This window comes from Silurus aristotelis (genome assembly GCF_946808225.1).
Source record: "Silurus aristotelis genome assembly, chromosome: 6".
Classification (NCBI taxonomy): Eukaryota; Metazoa; Chordata; class Actinopteri; order Siluriformes; family Siluridae; genus Silurus; species Silurus aristotelis.
The window spans coordinates 9,228,500-9,255,567 of NC_139579.1; the positions used below are offsets into that span (position 1 = coordinate 9,228,500).

The 27,068-nt window shown below is 40.8% G+C and overlaps 1 protein-coding gene across 1 annotated transcript; it reads right to left on the reverse strand.

Annotated features, from left to right (window-relative positions):
- Nucleotides 1-3,835: 3,835 nt before the first annotated feature.
- sdha (succinate dehydrogenase complex, subunit A, flavoprotein (Fp)) lies at nt 3,836-26,693 on the reverse strand. The gene is made up of 15 exons (XM_083543292.1): nt 26,544-26,693; nt 24,370-24,453; nt 23,157-23,318; nt 22,043-22,186; nt 20,287-20,451; nt 20,058-20,206; nt 15,383-15,507; nt 14,665-14,833; nt 14,126-14,321; nt 13,022-13,193; nt 12,745-12,863; nt 8,505-8,616; nt 4,592-4,722; nt 4,224-4,337; nt 3,836-4,062 (listed from the first exon to the last, which is right to left on the reverse strand). Exons 1-15 carry the CDS (start codon nt 26,601-26,603, stop codon nt 3,976-3,978), a joined length of 1,989 nt encoding a protein of 662 aa, XP_083399418.1. The 5' UTR covers nt 26,604-26,693; the 3' UTR covers nt 3,836-3,975.
- Between the last annotated feature and the right edge of the window lie 375 nt (nt 26,694-27,068).

A 27,068-nucleotide genomic window follows, 5' to 3' on the forward strand; every position in this document is an offset into this window, starting at 1 on the left:
AATTATACATTGTATTATTGTATATCAGGGGTCACCAACGTGGTGCCCGCAAGGACCACATGAGTAGCCTGCAGGCCTTTTCTAAAAATAGCTGTTTCCTACTTTGTTAAATCATTGTTGATAATTATTATGAGAAATCATTAACATGATCAGTGTCTTCACATAGATGAACATTATTAATTATTAATAATAACATATAATAAAAGGTAAATTGAGCAAATTTTTTAATTTCAGATCAAACTGAAAACTGTGTGTATCAAACTGGTAGCCCTTCACATTAATCGGTACCCAAGAAGTAGCTCTCAGTTTCAAAAAAGTTGGTGACCCCTGTTGTATATATAATAAAAATGAAACTCAACTCACTATTATGCAAAATCAGTGGGAGCTTCATTTGTCATAACTGCAAATAAAACAAGTGTGAGAAATTGGCATCACCGAAACTAGTTTAATTTTTTTTTAAATAGAACATGCTACAGACTGCAAAAATCAATAAAAAGGAAATAATATTAACATTTGATTTTTTCTGTGCGGCTCAGTACCAAATGATCCACAGCCACAGTTGTTGGGGGCCCCTGACATATATAGTACAATACAATACACAGTAAAACAAAACAACTTTTCCTAGGACCAAGGTGCTCCATCAGACAACATAAATTAACAAAACTACACAAATTAACTGGGACTTTACATTAAGTGCACGTGTGAGACTTTTATTGCCAACACAGCATAAGACAGTGAGACAGTAGACATAGTGACACTGCAGCACCGACCAGTACAGAAAGTTTTTGTTCTATATTGTAATTAATTCTGTAAATGTAATACTAGAATTGTTTTAGCAGAAATTTGTGCAAAACAGCAGTTTTATGCAACCAGGTTATGAGTTAGTTTATTGGTGTTTTTGTGCCAGTCCAGTCCCTTTGTATTGAGTAGTCAAATGTAGTGGACACAGTCTGGATGTGAGAACATGAATGCTTCAGTACCTTTTTGCAGACAGCAGGACGATAAACAGAGTGTGTGAGGGGTGTGTGATTAGCCTCAATGCTGTTGGCATTGCAGATGCAGTTAGTGGTGTAAATGCCTATAAATAAGTGAAGAGAAACTGCTGTATATTCAAAATGCGGGGAAAAAGCATTAACATCTGTCCTGCATGAGTATAAACTTTATAAAATATAAAATATATAAAGATATACAGTATATGAGAGAAAAAAGTGTATATACATGGAATGCTTATGACAGTAAACAGTAAAACAGTAAAAATTTAAGGTGGAAATTTTTATTAGACTATTAATTGATTAGACTAATGTTGTGCTCATAACCCTTAACCTCATACACATAAACTTCTTTAAATTTTTTTTTTTTTTTTAAAAGCCAATCACAAATTTTCCCCAAATCAAATACATAAAGATGGTTTCTATTGCATGTGGCTTATCTGTTTACAAATAAATGAACCAGTCTATTAGGCATTTGTGACAATAAATGATGCTGATCTGATACAATAAAAGGTAAAAGTGAAAGCATTTCTAGCTTGAACATTTACTAGGCTACCATCAGAGGTGGTGGTGCTTCTTGTGCTTTAGACTGTTGTCTTGCAGCATAACCCAGTTTCATGTAAAGGTCAGATCATCAACATTCTTTTCAGGATTGTGTGGTAAAGAGCAGAATTCATGATTTGATTCAATAAGAGAACCACCCCACCTTATAATTACCATGTTTTACTGTTGGTATGGTTTTCTTCTTGTGGAATGTTGTAAGCTTTACATCAGACTCGTCAATCTACAAAAAATGTATGGCTTTTATAAAAGTGGGGCTTGGAACGAGAATATGCAGCAAAAGGCTTCACAAATGGTCCGGATCGATATCCTTTTTGACCCAAAAAGTGAAGATGTTTGCTCATCATGTACAGTAAAACTAAATGTATCAGCACAAACCCTTTATTCCAGCTATGAAGCATGGTGGTGGTGGAAGGATTAATGGGACACTGGGAATGGGAAACTTGCCACTGATATTATCAATTTAAATACATTTCAATTTAAATCAGACTATTTTTGAGATAATTAAAGAAATGTGAACTTTTCCATGCAAAATGGGAAGAAATTAAGAAGGGGCTAATATAGTTTATTGTGAGTTTTCTAATGGACATTGTCTCAGAGCAGCTTTACTAATCTTAAAAGTTAAAGATAATTATATAACATTGATTAATTAACCTGTAAAGTTGCAAAAAGTAATTCCCAAAAGTAGATGTTCTTACCCTGGTCACATTAACAACAAGAACCTGAGAACTAGAAACATTCAGATCTCATACAAAATACTACTGTATACAGGCAAAAGTTTGTGGACACTTCATCAAAAGATTTTAACCTCCACTCTTCAGGGAAGATGTTCCAATAGAGTTTTTGGAATTTGGCATGAAGCCACAAAGGTGTTAGTAAAGTACAATGATGTTCAGTAGGTGAGGTGAGGAGGACTGGGGTGCAGTCTGTTTTTTAAATAATCCCAAAGGCGTTTAACATGGATGAGGTAAGAGCTCTATAGGAGGTCGCTGAAGATCTTCCACTCCAACCCATGTAAACCATATGTTCATGAAGCTGGCTTTGTGCACAGGGGTCATTGTCATGCTGGAAAGTTTAGGTATCCTAGTTCAAGTAAATGAAAAGTTTAATGCTGGCTGATTCAAAGACATTTGCATGCCTCCAACTCTGTGATAACAGTCTGTGAAAGAACCCTGAAAAGTTAAGTGTCCCAATACTTTTGTCCATGTAATGTAGATCAAGTTCTAGTTAGGAGTCACATTTACCATTTGTGCATTAGCCACTATTTATTCTGAAATCATTATTCAACTGCACATTTACCAGCAACAAGGTTGATTATATATTTTATTCATTCATTTATACATTTTCTTCCGCTTATCCGTAATTCGGGTCACGGGGGCAGCAGTCTAAGCAGGCCCCCGCCTAAGACTGCTGCCCAATCCTCACAGCACCGTCCCTTTCGGTCCCTCCTGCAGGTGGTGAGCTCACGGGAAGTATATATTTTATAGTTTTAATAATTTTTTATAAAGAGTTTGTTTCTTTGCAGCGGTATGGAAAAGACAAGCGAATGTTGGTGTAAGGGACCACCCAATGGCCCAACGACAGAATCCACTGGTGTGTGTGAAAAACCTTTGTTGGGAGATGAGGTGACCTAAAGACCTCAACTCTCACATCATCAGGACAATGTTCCCAAAAGATTTTTATTTTTGGTCTGTTCTACTGATATGGGACTGAGATCATATTTCTATTAACACTGTTCTATTTAAACTGATGCCAAAAATGAAAAATTCATTTATAAATTCCTAAGATATAATAACTACAGTACCCAAGTATCATCTTCTTTTGGCTGCTCCTATTAGAGGTCGCCACATCGATCTCAATAATGAGTGCCATAAAGACTCCAAATAAATCTGGGATGCCCAATTAAGCCCTGCAGCATACCAAGTAGCACTGCATATCGGTCAGTTATCAGTCACATTTTGGTGGCTCTCATGAAGAGAAGATACAATAGCGACAGAACTGAAACACTCTTCCTCAACACCTTCCCTTTATATCACGTTTCGCAATTCTTCAAATCAATGCCATTAAAATGAAATGACGAGTCAATCGATCAAGTGTCCTTCAATGTAAATGTACACAAACTCAAGAGCTTCTGTAAGACCCAACAGATTTCTACAAATGATTGATGAAAAGTTTCTTCATACGAAGCTTGATAAACGAGGCTCATTCAGTGAACCACAAGTACAGCTGAAATTTCAGTGTTGTTTACAGAAAACAAAATATTTGCCTGTTCTCTAAAACATCTTAATGTTTAGTACTTTATTATTAGCGATAAAGCATAACACAGAATGCCACAGTTTTTAACACACATGTCCTGTGATGTACTCGACAGCTTAAAATGAGCATCTTGTTGATAAATAACAGTTAAAGGTGCAGCTGTGAAACTTTAATAGGAGCGAATCGCAGGTGGAATGGCGGCGCAGTCTTCGGCATTCAGAGAGTCATCGATCACAGGTCTGTATTTCAGAGTGACCTAAGATGCATCAACATGCAAGAAAATGTGATGTCACAAGCCAAAAAAAAAACAACAAATTTAAATTAAAATGCCTTATTATGCACAAACTTTCTTACCCCAACAGGACAAATAAGAAATCTATTAAACTAATATTATAGAAAATGTGTATATACTGATACCTTTCCTGTCTTGAGATCTGCGTATGAAAGTGTGTGTTTTCTCCAATGCTCTTCAAAAGGCTTCTTTTGCTGACCCTGCAGTGGCTTTGAGTAGTCATATTCATCCACACGAGTCTGTTTGAGAAGAGTGTACACACACACACACACACACACACACACACACACACACACACACACACACACACACACACACACACACACACACACACACACACACACACACACACACACACACACACACACACACACACACACACACACGTCACAAATCAATGGCATAGCATTGTTGTGTTATGTTTTGGTATTAAATCTGGCCATAATATGATTCAACTAGATTAAGCTCCAGAAATTGATTGAGTAGAACTTGCTTTGAAATCTTCGCGAGCATGAGCCCCCCTGCTTTCTTTGCGAGCCTCAGCTGCGTTGATCGTCTGCACAGCATTCAGCAACAGGTTCTGCAACTCCAGAGTCTCCACGAGATCGGTGTTCCAAACAATACCTTAAACACCAGAGCAACATAAGATTTACATTAGAATGTGTTAAATCGTCTAGCCATTGATAACAGGATCAATGTAAAGCTAAGAAATTAACTATTATATAAATCACACACCAAAATGAACTTCTATACCCTCTCAAACTTTTTGGATGGAAGGTATCAGTTCAAACTGCTAAACACGCATCTAAAATCTGCAATATGTAGCATCCAGTTCCAGTTCCATATGGAGTGCGACAGCCATTGTTAACATTTCCTAACAACTTTACTGAGCTAAACAGATGATTTCTTGCGAGTTGCAAGCTTATTTGGTGATTTTCTTTTTTTAATTTTTTTTTATAAAATTAGCTGCGGTACCAGATGAACATGACGGGCCACAATGGGTTCTAAAATTTGACAGAGGGGCCGGGTCATTCATTCATTCATTCATACATACATACAGTACAGACCAAAAGTTTGGACACACCTTGTGTATATATATATTATATATACAGTACAGACCAAAAGTTTATATATATATTATATATACAGTACAGACCAAAAGTTTATATATATATTATATATACAGTACAGACCAAAAGTTTGGACACATCTTCTATTTGTAATTATATTCATAACAAAAAAGTGTGAAACAACTGAAAATGTGTCATATTTTAGGTTCTTCAAAGTAGGCATCAAGAGAATGCCAAGAGTGTGCAAAGCAGTAATCCAAGCAAAAGGTGGCTACTTTGAAGAACCTACAATATGACATATTTTCAGTTGTTTCACACTTTTTTGTTATGTATATAATTCCATATATAATTCCACATGTGTTAATTCATCGTTTTGATGCCTTCAGTGTGAATCTACAATTTTCATAGTCATGAAAATAAAGAAAACTCTTTGAATAAGAAGGTGTGTCCAAACTTTTGGTCTGTACTGTACACACACACACACACACACACACACACACACACACACACACACACACACACACACACACACACACACACACACACACACACACACATAAAAACATTAGAGATATGGCAAATTCAGTTTCATCAAGTGCCAAAAGATCAACAATTTGTTGATCTTTTTTTTGTCAGTGCATCAATAAACACAGTAGAAAAACTCAAGTTCAGTTTCAGTAGGAAGTGTTGTTGAACTCCTTATTTTGCCAGTTCATCAAAGTCTGGAGTAAGTTTTGTTGTGGCAATTCTCAGGATAGATCCGAGGTGTTTGTCAGAAACTGTCGCAGTTTTTAAAGAGTATCAGATTAAGCTTTCTTAAGAGAAGAAGAGAGTATTGCACGCGAACAACGTCAATTGAGCTGAAGTGCGACATCTTTAGGGGAAACCTGGGCATTACAGGGGAAAGGTAAATTTAACAATGTTTACCTGTACCTATTTTAATAGAATTTCGTCACGTTCGGCGGGCCGGATTAATAAATCCAACGGGCCGTGTGTGGCACGCGGGCCGTAGTTTGCATAGTCCCGCATGTCTGGCATAGTGCTTTTAACAATGGACATTGTCCCACAGCAGCTTTACAGAATTAAATAGTTTACAAAAATAGATGAATTTATAAATCAGTCCATATAAGTTTATCCCTTATGAGCAAGCCAATCACGAAAGTGGTGAGGAAAAACGTAGATAGTATGAGGAAGAATCCTTCAGAACAACCAGACTCCTGGGAACCCATCCTCATCTCCGTGGCACACAGTGTCCATCACTGCTGAGTTTATCAACTGTTTACTGATAGACACTTGAAGGCAAAAACTGTTTGTCAATTGCAATCTTAAGCCTAAGACTGTTTATATGAGTTACAGTCCAAATCCATCTTAATGGTTCTTAAGTTGAACTTTGCTCAGTAACTTCATGGATCTTAGACAGACCAGTGGTCCCCCGGAACTCGCGGGGGTTACGTTCTAAGCTTTTGGACCTTTGAAGAAGTAGATGCCGAACTTGCAAACATCCCGAACCATCTAGAGACGTACCAGTGCCAACTGAATCCCACTACATGTGTGGAGTTTTGACATTGGACCTCCTGGAGTGTTTAAAGGCTCTGGCATGGAGAAGCTGGTGCTGGATCTGTGATGATCACAAATGTTGAGCTAAGTAGCTCCTAGTTTTATAACCATAAAGACTGTAGAAGACTGTAGAAAGAACATTACTTATAATCTTATACTCCAGTGCTCATGTTAGTTCTCACTCTCCAGTGTTCTGTAGTGCTGAAAGATTTATGATCAAACTCTTGATGTCACCCAAATGAGGATGGGTTCCCCTTTTGAGTCCGGTTCCTCTCAAGGTTTCTTACTCATAACATCTAAGGGAGTTTTTCCTTGCCACAGTCGCCACGGCTGCTCATCAGGGATAAATGCACACCATTCACCTTGACTGTTGATTTCTGTAAAGCTGCTTTGAGACAATGTCTGTTGTGAAAAGTGCTTATAGAAATAAACTTGACTTGACTAAGACACAAATTCCAAAAACCCGCCAATTTTGGACGCACCCCCCGGAGCCCCTATGGCACCTTAGTGATTTCATCTAGACATTGTGTCACTTTATACACGTAAAGGTACAGTATTTAAACAAATACAGAGTTTAAAATGTTATTCCTAACGGCCTTGAACATTCGGTCCCGCTGCAGATTCCCATGAATTTTAAGGTAATCCACAACTTCAGCCCCCTTAAGGTAATACTTTGTAGCGCCACCTTTTGCTGCGATTACAGCTGTAAGTCGCTTGGGGTATGTCTCTATCAGTTTTGCACATCGAGAGACTGAAATTTTTGCCCATTCCTCCTTGCAAAACAGCTCGAGCTCAGTGAGGTTGGATGGAGAGCATTTGTGAACAGCAGTTTTCAGTTCTTTCCACAGATTCTCGATTTGATTCAGGTCTGGATTTTGACTTGGCCATTCTAACACCTGAAAATGTTTATTTGTGAACCATTCCATTGTAGATTTTGCTTTATGTTTTGAATCATTGTCTTGTTGGAAGACAAATCTCCGTCCCAGTCTCAGGTCTTTTGCAGACTCCATCAGGTTTTCTTCCAGAATGGTCCTGTATTTGGCTCCATCCATCTTCCCATCAATTTCTTCCCTGTCCCTGCTGAAGAAAAGCAGGCCCAAACCATGATGCTGCCACCACCATGTTTGACAGTGGGGATGGTGTGTTCAGGGTGATGAGCTGTGTTGCTCTAACGCCAAACATAACGTTTTGCATTGTTGCCAAAAAGTTCGATTTTGGTTTCATCTGACCAGAGCACCTTCTTCCACATGTTTGGTGTGTCTCCCAGCTGGCTTGTGGCAAACTTTAAACGACACTTTTTATGGATATCTTTAAGAAATGGCTTTCTTCTTGCCACTCTTTCATAAAGGCCAGATTTGTGCAGTATACGACTGATTGTTGTCCTATGGACAGAGTCTCCCACCTCAGATGTAGATCTCTGCAGTTCATCCAGAGTGATCATGGGCCTCTTGGCTGCATCTCTGATCAGTCTTCTCCTTGTATGAGCTGAAAGTTTAGAGGGACGGCCAGGTCTTGGTAGATTTGCAGTGGTCTGAAACTCCTTCCATTTCAATATTATCGCTTGCATAGTGCTTCTTGGGATGTTTAAAGCTTGGGAAATCTTTTTGTATCCAAATCCGGCTTTAAACTTCTCCACAACAGTATCTCGGACCTGCCTGGTGTGTTCCTTGTTCTTCATGATGCTCTCTGCAAAGTTCAAAGGGGGCCGAATACTTTCGCAAGGCACTGTATATACAGTGTTGTGAGATGTTACTATACAAATGACCTTAAAACACCAACCTCTGTCAAAAGTCTTCACGTCGTCTAATGTCTGATACACGGCGTCCATCTTAATGCAGCCTTCCTTCAAGACGTCCCCATTTCGAAACACTGCTGCATGAGACTGCATGGTCTGAGAACAAATACAGATAGATCAGAAATCTGTTACCAATTTTGAGGAATGTAATTAAATTTGGCTCACACGCGTACTGGCATTATAATATAATTATATAATGTAACCTGTTTCCTGATAGAAAAAGATGATAGGGTGTGCATTAAAGTGATTTTTATTTTTCTGGCACCACATGACAATGATGTTGCATCGTTCCCGTTTTATACAGTTTAAAAATAAATAAATAAAATTAAAAAACATAACAGATGGGGCATTTTAACCCTGGAGCATGATGATATTTCCGCTCGCCACCATAATAAAAAGCTAGTGTGGGTGCCGCGTCTTACTGAGGTTTTTATAGTGCCATCTTGGAGACTGAGCGTGGAAATTGAGTGTTTCAATAAAAAAAAGAATAAAAGAGAGACAAAAGAGAACTTTAATTCAAACTCTATTCATCATGAAAAGCATTTAGCTTTGCTCAGAGAGTCATTTACAAAAGTGAGGGTGACGAGTCAGAGAGTTTATTTTTTATGGCTGAAAATCCACAAATGTTGTTCTAAATGGGACCTACAATGTCCTAATGCCATCCTGTATGTAGAGAATCTTGTAAGTTGGAGAATGACTGAGATCTGGAATTCATGCTGTTTTGGTGAAAAGAAGTTCCATCCATCCATCCATCTTCTCCCGCTTATCCGATGCCGGGTCGCGGGGGCAGCAGTCTAAGCAAAGATGCCCAGACTTCCCTCTCCCTAGACACTTCTTCCAGCTCTTCCGGGGGGACACCAAGGCGTTCCCAGGCCAGCCGGGAGACATAGTCTCTCCAGCGTGTCCTAGGTCTTCCCCGGGGTCTCCTCCCAGTGGGACGCGCCCGGAACACCTTCCCAGGAAGGCGTCCAGGAGGCATCCGGAACAGATGCCCGAGCCACCTCAGCTGACCCCTCTCGATGTGGAGGAGCAGCGGATCTACTCCGAGCTCCTCCCGAGTGACTAAGCTTCTCACCCTATCTCTAAGGGATCGCCCAGCCACCCTGCGGAGGAAGCACATTTCGGCCGCCTGTATCCGGGATCTTGTCCTTTCGGTCATGACCCAGAGCTCATGACCATAGGTGAGAGTAGGAACGTAGATTGACCGGTAAATCGAAAGTTTCGCCTTGCGGCTCAGCTCCTTCTTCACCACGACAGACCGGTACATCGACCGCATTACTGCAGAAGCTGCACCGATCCGTCTGTCAATCTCCCGTTCCACCCTTCCCTCACTCGTGAACAAAACCCCAAGATACTTAAACTCCTCCACTTGCGGCAGGAACTCCCCACCAACCTGAAGTGGGCAAGCCACCCTTTTCCGACTGAGGACCATGGCCTCGGATTTGGAGGTGCTGATTCTCATCCCAGCCGCTTCACACTCGGCTGCAAACCGTCCCAGTGCATGCTGAAGGTCCTGGTCTGATGAAGCCAACACGACAACATCATCTGCAAAGAGCAAAGACGAAATCGTGTCGTCACCAAACCGGACACCCTCCGACCCCTGGCTGCGCCTAGAAATTCTGTCCATAAAAATTATGAACAGAACCGGTGACAAAGGGCAGCCCTGCCGGAGTCCAACATGCACCGGGAACAAGTCTGACTTACTGCCGGCAATGCGAACCAAGCTCCTGCTTCGGTCATACAGGGACCGGACAGCCCTTAGTAAAGGGCCCCCGACCCCATACTCCCGGAGCACCCTCCACAGGCCGCCGCGAGGGACACAGTCGAATGCCTTTTCCAAATCCACAAAGCACATGTGGACTGGTTGGGCAAACTCCCATGAACCCTCCAGCACCCTGTAGAGGGTATAGAGCTGGTCCAGTGTTCCACGGCCTGGACGAAAACCACATTGTTCCTCCTGAATCCGAGGTTCTACTATCGGCCGTATTCTCCTCTCCAGTACCCTGGCATAGACTTTCCCAGGTAGGCTGAGAAGTGTGATCCCCCTATAGTTGGAACACACCCTCCGGTCCCCCTTCTTAAAAAGAGGGACCACCACCCCGGTCTGCCATTCCAGAGGCACTGTCCCCGACCGCCACGCGATGCTGCAGAGGCGTGTCAGCCAAGACAGCCCCACAACATCCAGAGACTTGAGGTACTCAGGGCGGATCTCATCCACCCCCGGTGCCCTGCCACCGAGGAGTTTCTTTACTACCTCGGTGACTTCAGCTTGGGTGATGGACGAGTCCGCCTCTGAGCCCTCAGCCTCTGCTTCCTCAATGGAAGACGTGACGGCGGGATTGAGGAGATCCTCGAAGTATTCCTTCCACCGTCCAACGACATCCCCAGTTGAGGTCAACAGCTCCCCACCTCTACTGTAAACAGCATTGGTGGGGCACTGCTTTCCCCTCCTGAGGCGCCGGACGGTTTGCCAGAATCTCTTCGAGGCCAGCCGATAGTCCTTCTCCATGGCCTCACCGAGCTCCTCCCAGGCCCGAGTTTTTGCCTCGATAACCACCCGGGCTGCAGTTCGCTTGGCCTGCCGGTACCCGTCAGCTGCCTCAGGAGTCCCACAAGCCAACCAGGCCAGGTAGGACTCCTTCTTCAGCTTGACGGCATCCCTTACTTCCGGTTTCCACCACCGGGTTCGGGGATTGCCGCCTCGACAGGCACCGGAGACCTTACTGCCACAGCTCCGAGCGGCCGCTTCGACAATGGAGGTGGAGAACATGGTCCACTCGGACTCAATATCTCCGGCCTCCCTCGGGATCTGGTCAAAGCTCTGCCGGAGGTGGGAGTTGAAGATCTCTCTGACAGGAGGCTCGGCCAAACGTTCCCAGCAGACCCTCACAGTACGCTTGGGTCTGCCGAGTCTGTCCAGCTTCCTCCCCCGCCATCGGATCCAACTCACCACCAGGTGGTGATCAGTTGACAGCTCCGCCCCTCTCTTTACCCGAGTGTCCAAGACATACGGCCGCAGGTCAGATGAAACGACCACAAAGTCGATCATCGACCTGCGGCCTAGGGTGTCCTGGTGCCACGTGTACTGATGGACACCCTTATGCTTGAACATGGTGTTCGTTATGGACAAACTGTAACTAGCACAGAAGTCCAATAACTGAACACCGCTCGGGTTCAGATCAGGGGGGCCGTTCCTCCCAATCACGCCCCTCCAGGTGTCACTGTCGCTGCCCACGTGTGCATTGAAGTCTCCTAGTAGAACGACGGAGTCCCCAGTCGGAGCACTGTCCAGCACCCCTCCCAGAGACCCCAAGAAGGCCGGGTACTCTATACTGCCGTTTGGCCCGTAGGCACACACGACAGTGAGAGACCTATCCCCGACCCGTAGGCGCAGGGAAACGACCCTCTCGTTCACCGGGGTAAACTCCAACACATGGCGGCTGAGCTGGGGGGCTATAAGCAAACCCACACCAGCCCGACGCCTTTCACCATGGGCAGCTCCAGAGTTGTAAAGAGTCCATCCTCTCTCGAGGAGTGTGGTTCCAGAGCCCAGGCCGTGCGTAGAGGTGATCCCGACTATCTCTAGTCGGAACCTCTCAACCTCACGCACAATCTCAGGCTCCTTCCCCGCCAGCGAGGTGACATTCCACGTCCCTAGAGCTAGCTTCCGTGTCCAGGGATCGGGTTGTCGAGGCCTCCACCTTCGACTGCTGCCCGATCCTCTTAGCACCGGCCCCTTACGGTCCCTCCTGCAGGTGGTGAGCCCACTGGAAGGCGGCCCCACGTCGCTCCTTCGGGCTGAGCCCGGCCGGACCCTGTGGGGGAAGGCCCGGCCACCAGGCGCTCGCATACGAGCCCCAACCCCGGGCCTGGCTCCAGGGTGGGGCCCCGGCTGCGCCATACCGGGCGACGTCACGGTCCCTGATGTAGTATCTCTCATAAGGGGTTTTGAACCCCTTATGAAAAGAAGTTAAAAACTAAAAACCTTTGGAGCATACAAATCTCATCATGATAGTATCAGACCCAGGGGTGAGTAAATAAAATAAAAAAAAATAAATAAACTTAAAGTTTATGTTAATAATTCATTGAAAACATTCCCCTTTTTGTGCAAATATGAAACCACAGGCAAATTAATATCTTCATTTTAAACGCAACTTTGAACATAATACACATAAAACCCATGTATTAACACTCGAGTACATTTAAAGACAAATACTTTTGTACCTTCTGCATGTTGAGCCTGATCTCAGAAGTTCTTGTAGAGCCATCAGCGAAACGGATTTTATCCAGGTTAGCAACGGATTCCTCTCCTGCGTTAGGCTTCAGAGGTTCAAGCTTCTCTCCTGTTTTAGCAAAATAAGAATACATTCCCTGAACGGTTCCACTGATAGCAACCTATTTTTCCCCAGTCAACCTGGGTGTAAAACGGTATAAACCTTTCATGCTACCGTATTGGCGTAACACGGCACGATAGTAAACGTGTAAAATGTTACTGCTTAACCTGGTGTGTTGTTTTCAGCAATGGTAAGAGCACAAGCACGGCCAAACACCACGAGATCCAGCAGCGAGTTGGCACCCAGGCGGTTGGCACCGTGTACAGAGGCACAGCCAGATTCACCGCAGGCATACAACCCAGGCACTACTTTATCCTCACCATCCTTATGAGTGATGACCTATGCAGAAAACAAAATATTTACATATTACTCCTGTCTTAGCATTACAATATTTTCTAAAATTTTATTGATTGGTTTGTTCTGATTTGTTCAAAAATAAAGGCAAACGAGATATTTGCAGCTGTCTTGCCATGCTGTTTGCTAAATTAACAAATCATAAGTATCATCTGTGCGTGGAATCAACTTTTAACATTGTGAATTGTGAATTGAAACTTTACAAAAATCTGTATATTAAAATTAAATTTCAAAATGTATCCATTATGAACAATGAAACACAAGCAGGAAACCAAGAGAAAACCAATTCTTACAGTTCAGTGCCTGGATTCAGTGAATCACCTAATTGTAGAATTGTTTTCAATGTGAAACGAGAGCAGGATTGAAACATGACACAATGTTAAGTTATTAACAGCCTAAATCTTCATAAGGTTACTGAGCAACTCAAAAACTTTGAGGATGGCTTAAGACTGCAGTTTAAATGAACAGTTCTAGGTGCCACCCAGATGAGGATGAGTTCCATTTTGAGTCTGGTTCCTCTCAACGTTTCTTCCTTATACCTTCGCCACTGGTTCGCTCATTAGGAATACATTTAAAAGGAACAAACATGTAGATACTAAACTTATACACTCCAACTGTATAATTTATCCTTGTAAAGAGGTAAATTTACTTCAAGACTTCTCTGTTCTGGCACAGAGGTGCTGGAATGAACTTCCCCTAGATGTCCAATCAGCAGGGTCACTGGCCATCTTTAGGCGACGGGTGAAACCCTACCTCATCCTGAAACACCTAAACTAGCACTTGCTTTGTCTTTGAAAATAAATCCTGATACATAGGCTGATGGTATCTTAAGTTTGTAATCTAGCGAACCAGTGTTGATTTAGGTTAGGATTCGAAAAGAATACACAAGCTCAATATAACATAAGAAATACAGGCACCTGTCCCTTGTAGTTGGTGGGGATGCCTCCCATGTTGTAGTGAACTGTGGGTAAGACAGGAATTGGCTCTTTGGTGACGTCCACTCCGGCGAATATCATGGCAGTTTCAGAGATTCCTGGCAGACGGGAAGCCAGCTGCAGAGGTGGGAGATGGTGGAGCTGGAGGTGCACGTGGTCTTTCTCTGGGCCAACACCTCTTAATCATGGAGAGCACAGTGTCAATTTATTACTAAATCCACTCACAATCCAGTTTACAAAAAATACCTGCACATTCATAGCTGGGTGATATTTATTTTTAAACAATATTTCGAAATAATAGTTTACAGTTTAACTTCGTTTTCCTATTTTACTGCCGTTTTGTGGACAGTTTTTTACCTAAACGTATTCAGTGCATCATAGAACCGTCCTCAAGTGGTAGAAGATAATGACTCCTTGACCTTATCCATCTTTATCCCTTTTGCTTTATTACCCCTGCCAAAATGTGTGTGTGTGTGTGTGTGTGTGTGTGTGTGTGTGTGTGTGTTTAGGAAAACCCATACCTTCCTTCACGGATTTCGATAGTCATGGAGCGTGAAACCACATCCCTGGAGGCCAGATCTTTAGCGTTGGGAGCATAGCGCTCCATAAACCTCTCACCCTCGCTGTTAATCAGGATTCCACCTTCACCACGACATCCCTCTGTTATCAGACAACCAGCTCCGTAGATGCCTGAACAGAATAACAGACATTTTTCATGGCACAATGAAATAAAAAACTACACCATATACATATATTTATGCATGTGTAATTATTTATGGAAAAACAAACAAATACATCTCCGATGTGTTCAGTGCAAAAGTATACCGATGGATTTTCTGCATCCTGTTATTTTGTGACTTAACAGTTTAAATGTCTAATAACGACTGCAATATTCTAGTCAGAGAGATCAAAAGAAAAAAAATCTAAAGAAATGAAAATGAGGAGATTTTGTACGTGGCATCTCCTTAAATATTAAATCAGAGATTAATCTCAATTACATGAAAATGTAGTTACTCTCCGTTTATGTTTCTGCATTTCAGCCATATAGTAATGCATGAGAATGAGCTATTGAATTAGATTAGACAAGGACTAAGCCTATACAATGTTAAACCATTTCATTAACAAATATGTATTTTACAATGTTAACATTTTGATTTAAAAAGATGTTACACCATTGAAGATTTTTTGTAAAATTCAGTCTCTTTATTGGTAATTTAATGAAAAATATATGATACTGACCTGTGGGGTGAAACTGAACGAACTCCAGGTCCTGGCACGGCAAGCCGGCACGCGTCACCATGGCAGTACCATCTCCTGTACTGGTGTGAGCTGATGTGCAGCTGAAATAGGTGCGTCCGTACCCACTGTGGAGAAATGTGCCTTCAGTGTATATAACAACATGCGGGTGGAAAACTTAAAACAAGTAGAATGCCAGTGATGTATCAAGAGATGCCTCCACTTCAAAGATGTTTGACCATCACCATCACCCACAACGAGGATTATAGTGTCAGGACCTCTTCCCACTTACCAGCGAGGGGCTGAGAAGTTTAGTAGACTTTTAGCACTAAATGAATGGTTACAGTCATGGTGTCGAGAACATAAACTTCTCTTTGTTAATAACTGGAACTGTTTCTGGGAGCGTCCTAGGTTCTTCCGCCCTGATGGCCTGCACCCCAGCAGAGTTGGAGCAGCAGTGCTATCAGATAACATCTCTAGGATACTACACACCATCTGACTGGTAAGACATCAAGAAATCTTCAACTATAAGAACACGCATACTACAGACCAAATAGTTACAAGTTCACACACAGCCCAGTTTATAGAAACCGTATCTATTCCTCGGGTAGTAAAACCAAGAATTACATACACAAGATCCAGAAATAATCTTATTGCAGTTAAAACTGAAAAATGCCAGATAAACAAACACAACAAAGTTCTAAAGTTCGGTCTTTTAAACATTAGATCACTTGCACCCAAAGCACTGATTGTAAATGAGATGATCACAGAGAATAATCTCGATGCACTCTGTCTCACTGAGACCTGGATTAAACCAGGTGATTATATGGGTCTAAACGAGTCTACACCGTCAGGATATGTTTATAAGCATGAGCCCCGTCAGACTGGTCGTGGGGGGGGTGTAGGAACCATTTATAGTGCTTCTCTTAATGTTAGTCAGAGATTAGGATTCAGCTTTAAATCATTTGAAGTGCTCGTTCTTAAAATTGCACTTTCAGACATGCATAGAAAACTCGCTCTGGTCACCGTGTACAGACCCCCAGGGCCCTACGCTGATTTTCTTCATGAGTTTGCTTGTTTTCTCTCAGACCTCTTGATCAGCTTTGATAAAGTGCTGCTTGTAGGAGATTTTAATATTCATGTAGATGATGCAAACGATGCCCTAGGAATATCATTTGTCGATTTACTAAACTCTTTTGGAGTTAAACAAAACGTCACCAGACCAACCCACCGTTTTAACCACACACTAGACTTAATAATATCCCACGGAGCAGACGTCACTGATATAGATATTTTACCCCAGAGTGATGACATCACAGACCATTATCTCCTACTGTACACACTACCGGTAGAGCAGATTAACCGTGTTTCACCACGGTATCGACTTGGTAGGACTATTATTCCAACCACTAAGGACAGATTCATAAATAACCTGCCTGATTTATCTCAGTTTCACATTAAACCCATAACTGCTGATCATCTTGATGAGATGGCGAACAACATAGACCTTATCCTCACTAGCACTTTAGACACTGTTGCCCCCATCCGGTTAAAAAAGGTTCGAGAACAAGCACCTGCACCTTGGTATAATAGTCATACGCATGCCCTAAAGAGAACAACACGTAATCTGGAGAGAAAATGGAGGAAAACTAAATTGGAGGTATTTAGAATTGCGTATAAAGACAGTATGCTTAGCTACAGACAGGCGCTAAAAGCTGCTAGAGCTAAACACCTGAGCAAACTCATAGAAAATAACAAAAACAACCCCAGGTTCCTTTTCAGTACAGTCGCTAAATTAACAACAAATCAGGGATCTGAAAAATGTGTTCCATCACAGTTTAGTAGTGAAGACTTTATGAATTTCTTCACTGAAAAAATAGATAACATTCGAAAAACAATTGTGGCAGTTCAACCTCTGACAGCATCTCCCGACACAATCGTACTTACAACCCCACAACTACACTGTTTTACATGTATAGGACAGGAAGAGCTGTATGATGCTATTATGAAAGCTAAATCAACAACATGTCAGTTAGATCCAATTCCTACTAAACTACTGAAGGAAGTGTTATATACAGCTGGTGAGCCTCTTTTAAATATTATTAACTCCTCACTATCGTTAGGTCATGTCCCTAAATCCCTCAAGTTAGCAGTTATTAAGCCCCTCATTAAAAAACCTAATCTGGATCCAAGCACGCTATCGAATTACAGACCAATTTCAAATCTCCCATTTATGTCTAAGATTTTAGAAAAGATTGTCGCTGCCCAGCTATGTAACCACTTGCAGGAGAACAATATCTTTGAAGAGTTTCAGTCAGGTTTTAGGCCCCATCATAGCACAGAAACTGCTCTAGTTAAAATCACTAACGACCTGTTTTAAGCTTCAGACCAAGGCTACATCTCCCTATTAGTTTTACTAGATCTTAGTGCTGCGTTCGACACTATAGATCATGATCTTCTCCTCGATCGCTTACAGAATTACATCGGTATTCAGGGACGGGCATTAAGCTGGTTTAAATCCTACCTGTCCAATCGTTACCATTTCGTAGATTTAAATGGAGAGCTATCCAGGATAATGCTAGTAAATTATGGCGTGCCACAAGGGTCAGTTCTGGGACCCCTGCTTTTTACAATATACATGCTTTCATTAGGAAATATTATTAGAAGGCATGGAATTAGCTTCCATTGTTATGCTGATGATACCCAGCTATATATTTCATCCAAACCAGGCGATACAGCTCAATTAGCTCGCATAACTGAGTGTGTTGAAGAAATAAGAGATTGGATGACCCATAACTTTCTGCTATTAAATTCTGATAAAACGGAGATTTTGCTCATCGGCCCAAAAAATAGTACACAGAAGCTCCAGCATCTCAGCCTGCATTTAGACGGTTGTTCTGTAACTACTAGTCTAACGGTAAAAGACCTGGGAGTTATTTTAGACAGCAACTTATCTTTCAAAAATCACATCAATCAAGTTACAAAAACAGCCTTCTTTCACCTTAGAAATATTTCTAAGCTAAGAAATATGTTATCTATATCTGATGCAGAGAAGCTCGTCCATGCGTTTATGACCTCTAGAATAGACTACTGTAATGCATTACTAGGTGGATGTCCTGCATCATTAATAAACAAGCTTCAGTTAGTTCAGAATGCCGCAGCAAGAGTTCTTACTAGGTCAAGAAAATACGATCATATAACCCCAATCTTATCGTCCCTACATTGGCTTCCTATTAGGTTTCGAATAGACTACAAACTACTGCTACTCACTTATAAAGCACTAAATGGTTTGGCTCCCATGTATCTATCCAGTCTCTTAACACGCTACAATCCGTCACGCTCCCTGAGATCTCAAAACTCTGGGCTTCTAGTAGTTCCTAGAATAGCAAAGTCCACTAAAGGCGGTAGAGCATTTTCACATTTAGCTCCTAAACTCTGGAATAGTCTTCCTGACAGTGTTCGGGGTTCAGATACACTCTCCCAGTTTAAGTGCAGATTAAAAACATATCTTTTTAGCAAAGCCTACACATAACACACATCACATCATAACCTTGTGCTCCAGAACATCTGATCACATGCACATTATCAACTTGTGCTGTTAATATCATGAACAGCAGCTACGCTAATTCCTCTCCACTGCTTCTCTTTCTCTCCCCATCCCGAGGCATCCTGAGGTTTGGCCAGCTCCAGTCACGTCCCACCTCGTGAAGATTATGGACCTATGGATGATCATGGAGAAGTAGATGCCGAGTGTTTAAAGGCCCTGGCATGGAGAAGCTGATGCTGGATCTATGATGATCACAAATTGTTCTGTATTGTTGAAAGATTTATGACCAAACTTTTGATGTCACCCATATGAGGATGGGTTCCCCTTTGAGTCTGGTTCCTCTCAAGGTTTCTTCCTCATATCATCTAAGGGAGTTTTTCCTTGCCACTGTCGCCACGGCTTGCTCATCAGGGACAAACGCACACCATTCACCTTCACTGTTGTTTTCTGTAAAGCTGCTTTGAGACAATGTCTGTTGTGAAAAGCGCTATACAAATAAACTTGACTTGACTTGACCATTTTTGGATTGAAAAAAATTATTTATGTGATAATTGCACATAACTTAAACATTTAACCGCTACACATGCCTGCAACACTGCTGGTAGTTTGGATGACTGGATATGTGAGGAGATGATGCAATAGGAAAATCCAGACATGGGCATGTTGGGGGTTGGAGAGAAAAACTGATTCCTGTCCGTCCTTAATTGCAAATTAGCCTATCATATTCTAAAATTTTATTTCTTGTTGGATTTGATCAACACAATATGTACATTACAAAATGATGAGCACCAACCCTAACAAGAGGAAGAAGAGCACTGAGGAGCTTTTCTCATACAAAAATGTTTTTAGCTGTGCAAACTATAAAGGTGAGATAATTGCAACACTCAATGACAATAACAAAAATGTTTTAACAATAACACTTTCCCCAAGCAGAAATGGCATAGTTCACATCCACCTGATGTGGACTGCACTATGTACAGTTATAAAACACTCCAGACTTATTTAATTTTTATTTAAAGAGGATTAGGGATTAAGTATCTGAAACGCACCACAGCTCAAATGTAGCATCTTCCTTGAGATTCAGGCTCTCCAAAAAAGTGTCTACAGTCAAAAATGTAATTTTTTTCTTACCCTGTGGCAATTACTGTGTTTTTGGCCCTAAAGCGGTGAATAGAACCATCTTCCATGCACAAGGCGATGACTCCTACACATTTCCCTTCGTCCATCAGTAGGTCCAGGGCAAAATACTCCACAAAATAGCTTGTGTCATACCTCAGAGACTGGCAGAGTGAGAATACAGAGTTAATAAAAACTTAACTTCCTGAAAGTAGTAGTGATTTGAGTAGGTACTGTGACACACCCGTCCATAGAGCGTGTGTAAGAGAGAGTGACCCGTCCTGTCAGCCACGCAGCAGCACCTGTGGGCTTGGCCGCCTTTACCATACTTCAAACTCTGACCTCCAAACGCACGCTGGTAGACTTTTCCATCCTCTGTACGGCTGAATGGCATACCAAAGTTCTCCAACTAGAGAGAGAGAGAGAGAGAGAAAAAGAGAGAGAGAAAGAGATGAATGTGAACAAGCACAAAAAGAACTGTACTGACCACCAATACTAAATGAAAAAATACACTGTGTTCACAATTATTAGGCAAGTTGTATTTTTGAGGATTAATTTCGTTATTGTACAACTACAGTGCTCTTGGTCAATCCAAAATGTTAACAAACCCTCAAACCTGACCATTTAAGTAGTAAAAGTGAAGTTTTGGCTTTCTTAAGAGAATATCTACATGTACACCATAGATTTTCCCATCTCACTTGTTCATTTTCGTTCACCTGTTAAAGTGAGAATAACAAACAAACAGTTTTGATAACAGTCACAAGCCTTCCATTCACAGAGTCATTTTCTTGATCTGGTCAGAATCAACTTTTTGTGCCACCACAACCACGGCCTCCCAAACACTGTTCAGAGAGGTGTACTGTTTACCTTCACTGTAAATATCCTGCTTAAGAAGGCCCCAAAAGTTATCAATAGGGTTGAAGTCAGGTGAAGAAGGTGGCCATGTCATTAGTTTTTCATCTTCAAGGTCTTTGCTGCCAGCCATGCAGTGGAGTACTTTGATGCATGTGATGGAGCGTTGTCTTGCACAAAAATCAAAGTCTTCTTGAAAGATGCAGACTTTATCCTGTACCACTGTTTGAAGGAAGTGTCTTCTAAAAATTGGCAGTAGGTCTGAGAGTTGATTTTGAGTCCATTTTTAACCCAAAAAGGTCCAACTAGCTATCTTTAATAATACCTGCCCATACCATAAGCCCACCTCCACCTTGCTGGCGTCCAAGTCAAAGTGGAGCTCTGTGTCTGTTACTGACCCAACCACGGGCCCATCCATCTGGGCCGTCAAGAGTCACTCTCATCTCATCAGTCCACAAAAGCTTGAAAAAATCTGTCTTCAGATATTTCTTGGCTCATTCTTGATGTTTCAACTTATGTGTCTTGTTCAGAGGTGGTCGGGTTAAAGACTTTCTTACCTTGGCCATGTCTCTGAGAACTGAACACCTTGTACTTGTTGACACTCCAAGTAGGTTGCAGTTGTGGAATATGGCAGCACTGGAGGATAATGGGTTCCTGGTAGCTCCATGTTTGATTCTTCTCAAATCTTTTGCTGTTAATTGGCGTCTTTTCTTCTCGACACGTTTCTTGCGACCATGTTGTCTATTTGCTACAAAACGTTTGATGGTTTACGCCCGAATATCTTAGATATTTCAAGTGTGCTGCATAAAATTTTTTACTTTTTAGTGTCAGTTAAATCTCTTTTTTGGCCCATTTTTCCTGAGGAGACGAATCTGCCTAATAATTATGCACACCTTGATATAGGGTGTTGATCTTCTTAGGCCACACCCTTCCTCGTTACACAAATACACATCCCCTTATATGCATTAAATCCAATCAGCATTCAAGTTTATACAGCTTGGACTTGGAAATTATGGATAAAATGATATGGTCAAAATAATCACTTGCCTAATAGCGTGATGAGAAGAAGTGAAAAAGGTAACAAGGCAGGATGATTTAAGAAATAAATATGATTTTTTTGAATACACGCGCTTTTCTCTCTTCCTCACCTCCACTACAGCAGCAGGAGCCTGTTCAGTCATGTAGTGAATGGCATCCTGGTCCCCCAACCAATCGGATCCTTTTACAGTGTCGTAAAAGTGCCAGCGCCAATCATCTTCCTCCATGTTACCAAGCGCTGCGTTGATCCCGCCCTAAAGAAAAAAGTGCAATTCCATTTTACTGAAATGAACAAAACATTAAATACATAAAAAAAATCTGTTTTAATGAGTCTGTTCCAGAATCAGCCTTGCAAGCAAAAGTCAAATGTTCAGCCTTCTTACAACCTTTGTAGCTCATCATTGTATTTCATTGTGAATTGCAAGCTGGCCTTCTGATACTTAGTTCTGAGAAGAAGTTTATGTGTTATGGCTTATATATTCCAGCTATATATTGAGATAAGATATATATATATATATATTGAGATAAGATATATATATATATATATTGAGATAAGATATATATATATATATATTGAGATAAGATATATATATATATATATATATATATATATATATATATATATATAATCTTATCTCAACATCCTCTTCAAATGTTAATTTTTGATCTCTTCATGCCCTGTGAACGCTATATCAATATATCGATATCAATGCCTTGTTTTGGGGGTTTTCTTCACAATATATTTGTCATCGGCTGCTGTTGTTTTTCTTGGCTCACTTTGTAGTTGTCTGGTTGTTATGACACTTTTATGTTATGATATTACTTTCTTTTTAGGACGTTCCAAATTGTTGTACTGGCTATACCAACGCTTGAGCAATTGCTCCATTTGATTTTTCTATTTGCTCTGCTCTTCTGCTATAGACAGCGCTCTGTTCTTCAAGGTGGTTTGTCGTTTTTGAGAACAAAAGCTTCAGAAGTCAAACTCAGGGCAAACCTGGGCAAGGTGAAAGTATGACCAATCATCTCGCCCATCTTTTCTTCTCAAACGTGAATGTCTTCAGTGTAAAAAAACAGAAAACTGATATTGCTACTCAAACTTTTAGAAGGACATTGTAGATCCCACATATATTCGTTGACTGGGTACAAACATTTCAGAGATTTCCAAAGAACGCAAGTTGCTGATATTAAACCGAACACTGCAGGTGTAAATGGGTTTCTTTGTACCTGTGCAGCCACCGTGTGAGAGCGCGTAGGGAACAGTTTGGTAATGCATGCTGTATTGAAACCGGCTTCGGACAACCCAAAAGCAGCCCGAAGTCCAGCGCCACCTGCTCCCACCACAACAGCATCAAACTCATGATCTACCACCGGATAATGTGTAGATATCTGGAAATAAACACATGTACACAACAATCAATTCTACTTTCAGATGTGGCTTAGAATACATGTTTACATTAATGCGGCTCGATCTTAAGCTTTTGTTTCAAAACGTTTACATTTTTTTCTTTTTTGATTCGACGTGGCGATGTCAAGAAAAAGCAGCAAGCTTTTTAAACAGACACACAGCGTTAGAATTGTTGTTGCCTGTTGCTAAGCCTGAGACCATAAAGTCACTGAGTGTAACAAATGTGACGAATGTGATTAAACATGTCACTGTTTTTAAATATCTCTGTTCAGTCCACACTACAAAAGCAAAACGTAAAGACGTTTTCAAACATGTCCACTCGAGACAGCATTTTGGAATAGAGCTTAGTTTTTGCTGCACAATAAAAAAAACACTATCTCAGTATGGAGGGATGTAGAGAAAAGAGAAGCATTGGCAAATTAACTTGGACATAGCTTTAACACAGACAAGGAACACACGCTATTTTTTTTGCAAATATTCTGTACTCTGGGGTACTTTACTTATTTTACAACCCAGTACATGGGCTGCAAATGACCAAACATTATTTGATTGAAGATGAATAATCTGTGATTAATATTCACAATTTGTGAAACCTTATGCAGTGTTTAGCAGCAAGTTGTAAAGATTTTTCAATCACTTAGAAAAATCAGGTTGTACAAAGAACATCCCCTTATCTTTCGGTGTCTTCTTTACACAGAAAAAACACTAAATATATATAATAATAATAATAATAATAATAATAATATTAATATTTATAATAATATTAATAATAATAATGATAATAATAAAAATAATAAAAAAAAAACTCAAACTAACAAATGAGCCCAGAAAGATAGGTAGTGACCTGACAAGTAATTGTAATATAACTAGTTAAGAGCTAGTTAGTTACTAATTTTTATTGATCCAATAATAAATTGTCAAAAAAGAAAATCTGTACTTGGCATGTAGTTCTTAATAAATCAGTTACAGTGTAATAATAAGCTCATAACTGGATCATTGTCAAAGTTGAACACAGATCAGCAAAGAACTTACAGAGTCTGAGAGCTTCGCTCCACCTCTTTTGCCATAAATGGAGAAATGAAGCTTCCGGAGGCTAGCTGGGCAACCGGCTCGCAACTGGGTGAAAAGATAACAAAAGCATTTGAGTAGGTAAAAAAATAATTTTTGGAAAGACTTTATAACACAAAACGTGAGAAAAAAAATTTTATATACACTATAATACACATTGATATCTATCTATCTATCTATCTATCTATCTATCTATCTATCTATCTATCTATCTATCTATCTATCTATCTATCTATCTATCTATCTATCTATCTATGGGCAAAGTTTGTCATAAGATATGAGTGTCTGTAAACGCTGTTTGCCGTGTCATCCACAAATGCAGGTTAAACCTCTATCATCAAAAAAGAAGCAATATGTGAACAAGATCCAATGCCCCCGTCTTCTCTGAGCCAAAGCCCATTTAAAACTTTCTTTCAGTTAATTTTAAATTGACTGAAAGAGAGTGGAAAATTGTTGTGTGAATTGAAATAAATTTTAACCAGTTTAAAAGTCTGCGTTTCTGATCATACGGGGGTGCATTAATGACTGAAATGGACAGCTTTCACATCTGGAAAGGCACCATTAATGCTGAAAGCTATATTCAGGCTTAGGGTTAAGCAACAATTGCTTCTATCCGAATGACATTTCTTTTCAGGGAAGGCCTTGCATATTTCAGCAAGACAATCCTATCTGAATACTGCATCTATTACAACAGCATGGCTTCCTAGCAGAAGTGTCTGGGTGCTGAAATAGCCTGCCTGCAAGCCACAATGTTACCATTTTGAAAATTTTAAAATGAGTATTAAAAAGAAAAATACACAAAGGAAGACCCTGGACTGTTGAGCAACTAAAATTCTGTATCAGACATAAATTCAACTAAAATTTCAGCAAATGGTCTCCTCGGTTTTCAGATGTATACGTACTGTTATTAAAAGAAGAGGGGATGCAGCACTGTATGAAACATGGCCCTGTCCCAACTTTTTGTTACGTGTTCCAGCCATCAAATTGAGTCCTCGAATGTAAGTCACCTTATCTTTTCCTTAAAATTTCCTCAGTTTAAACCTTTATGTTTCTTTTATGTTCTTCTGTAAATATGAAACCTAAGAAAGGTTTTACAGAACCATACATTTACAAATTCAAAGATTTTATTATAGTTTTTGAAATAATATGCAACATGCTTACTTAAGACTGACCAATGGTGTCTAATCTTTCAGGCATGGACAAAATGAGAAAGAGAAAAAAAAGCCTCTTTGTATCATGAGGGAAACGACCAGCCTGTCCTGAATTAATACCATTAACTGTGTTTATTTCAAACTGTCATAAAATGTAAATTAATTGCTAGTGAATTCAGTTTCAATGACAAAGCAGAACCCGGATCCAAGTGTATATATTGAAAATACATAATGTGGAAAATGATCCGAAGAGATCAGCAAGCTTGTCTTGCTCCCCACACACACACACACACACACACACACACACACACACACACACACAGTGATCACATCCTACTTTATTTCTGAAAGGAAGTTTGGTGTGCAGCTCTTGGCCTGCCTTGTACGAGTTTATACACTGCACTGACACGTGATGCCAAGCTGCGTGATAACTGCATCAACAACCACAGGTGTTCCTATTAGAGCTGCTAAAAAAGTGAATGTGGTGTTAAGAAAATTAATGTAAAAAAAAAAAAATATATATATATATATATATATATACAAATAAAGACAGAAACAGACTAATGTAAAAATGATTGATCATATCTATATAAGAGAGGTCTGTAATCTGAATATGGAAAAAGCATATACTGTACATCACTCTCTCACTCACACTCCCTCACTCTTTCACTCACTCACTCACACACACACACACACACACACACACACACACACACACACACACACAAGCATCTGAATGAAGAAATTAAACACAGTCAAGAAACTTTCTTACAAAATATATACAGTAATTGATCATGAAGACTCTGTGCTCGCCTGGATTGACCTACACAGTTCTGTAGTTATCTAACACTGCACAAGCACTGACCCTGAGACAGAAAAGGACAAACTCACTGATTACTGGACTGAAGATTAATTAAGCATCCGCGTGTAATAACGACTTCCACGCCATTATACAAGCCATCTCACTGACATTATTCCATCGCTTACCGATTTTGATAATAAAACCTTTTTTCCGAGGACACGGGAAGTTGCCAAGAGCGCCGCCATGTTGGTTCTGATATCGCCGTCTACGTCTTCTTCTTCCTCATAACATGCGTCTTCTTCTGCCTTTAGCACACTGACAAATCATATTATCGCCACCTACAGGACAGATGGGTTTAATAAAAGCAGTACTTTTGGGAATTAGCGCAATTTCGCATGTCTATATACAGCACTTACACTTTATGGACGAAAATATTCGGAAAACTTGCTTTCCCAGCTACATGTGGTAATTTCCCAATCTGTTATCGCAAAGGTGAAGGTACACGATTGTATAGGGTAGCATGAAATTTCCCCTTCACATGAACTAGACGACCCAAACCTGTTCCAGCATGACTATGGCCATGTGCACACAGCAAACTCCATGAAGATATGTTTTGCATGGTTTAAAGTGAAAGATCTCCTGCAATAGAGCTCTGACCTCAAACACTCTAAAATGAACTGGAACACTGACTGCACATCAGACCTCCTCAC

Bases quoted from the DNA above. Each gene is read 5' to 3' on its own strand.
- sdha (XM_083543292.1), bottom strand. From the start codon at position 26,603: ATGGCGGCGCTCTTGGCAACTTCCCGTGTCCTCGGAAAAAAGGTTTTA. The intron at 14,322-14,664 runs GTATGGGTTTTC...TCCATGATTAAG, and splicing joins ATCGAAATCCGTGAAGGAAG to AGGTGTTGGCCCAGAGAAAG. The intron at 4,338-4,591 runs GCAAGTTCTACT...CTTCTCAAACAG, and splicing joins ATGCTCGCGAAGATTTCAAA to ACTCGTGTGGATGAATATGA.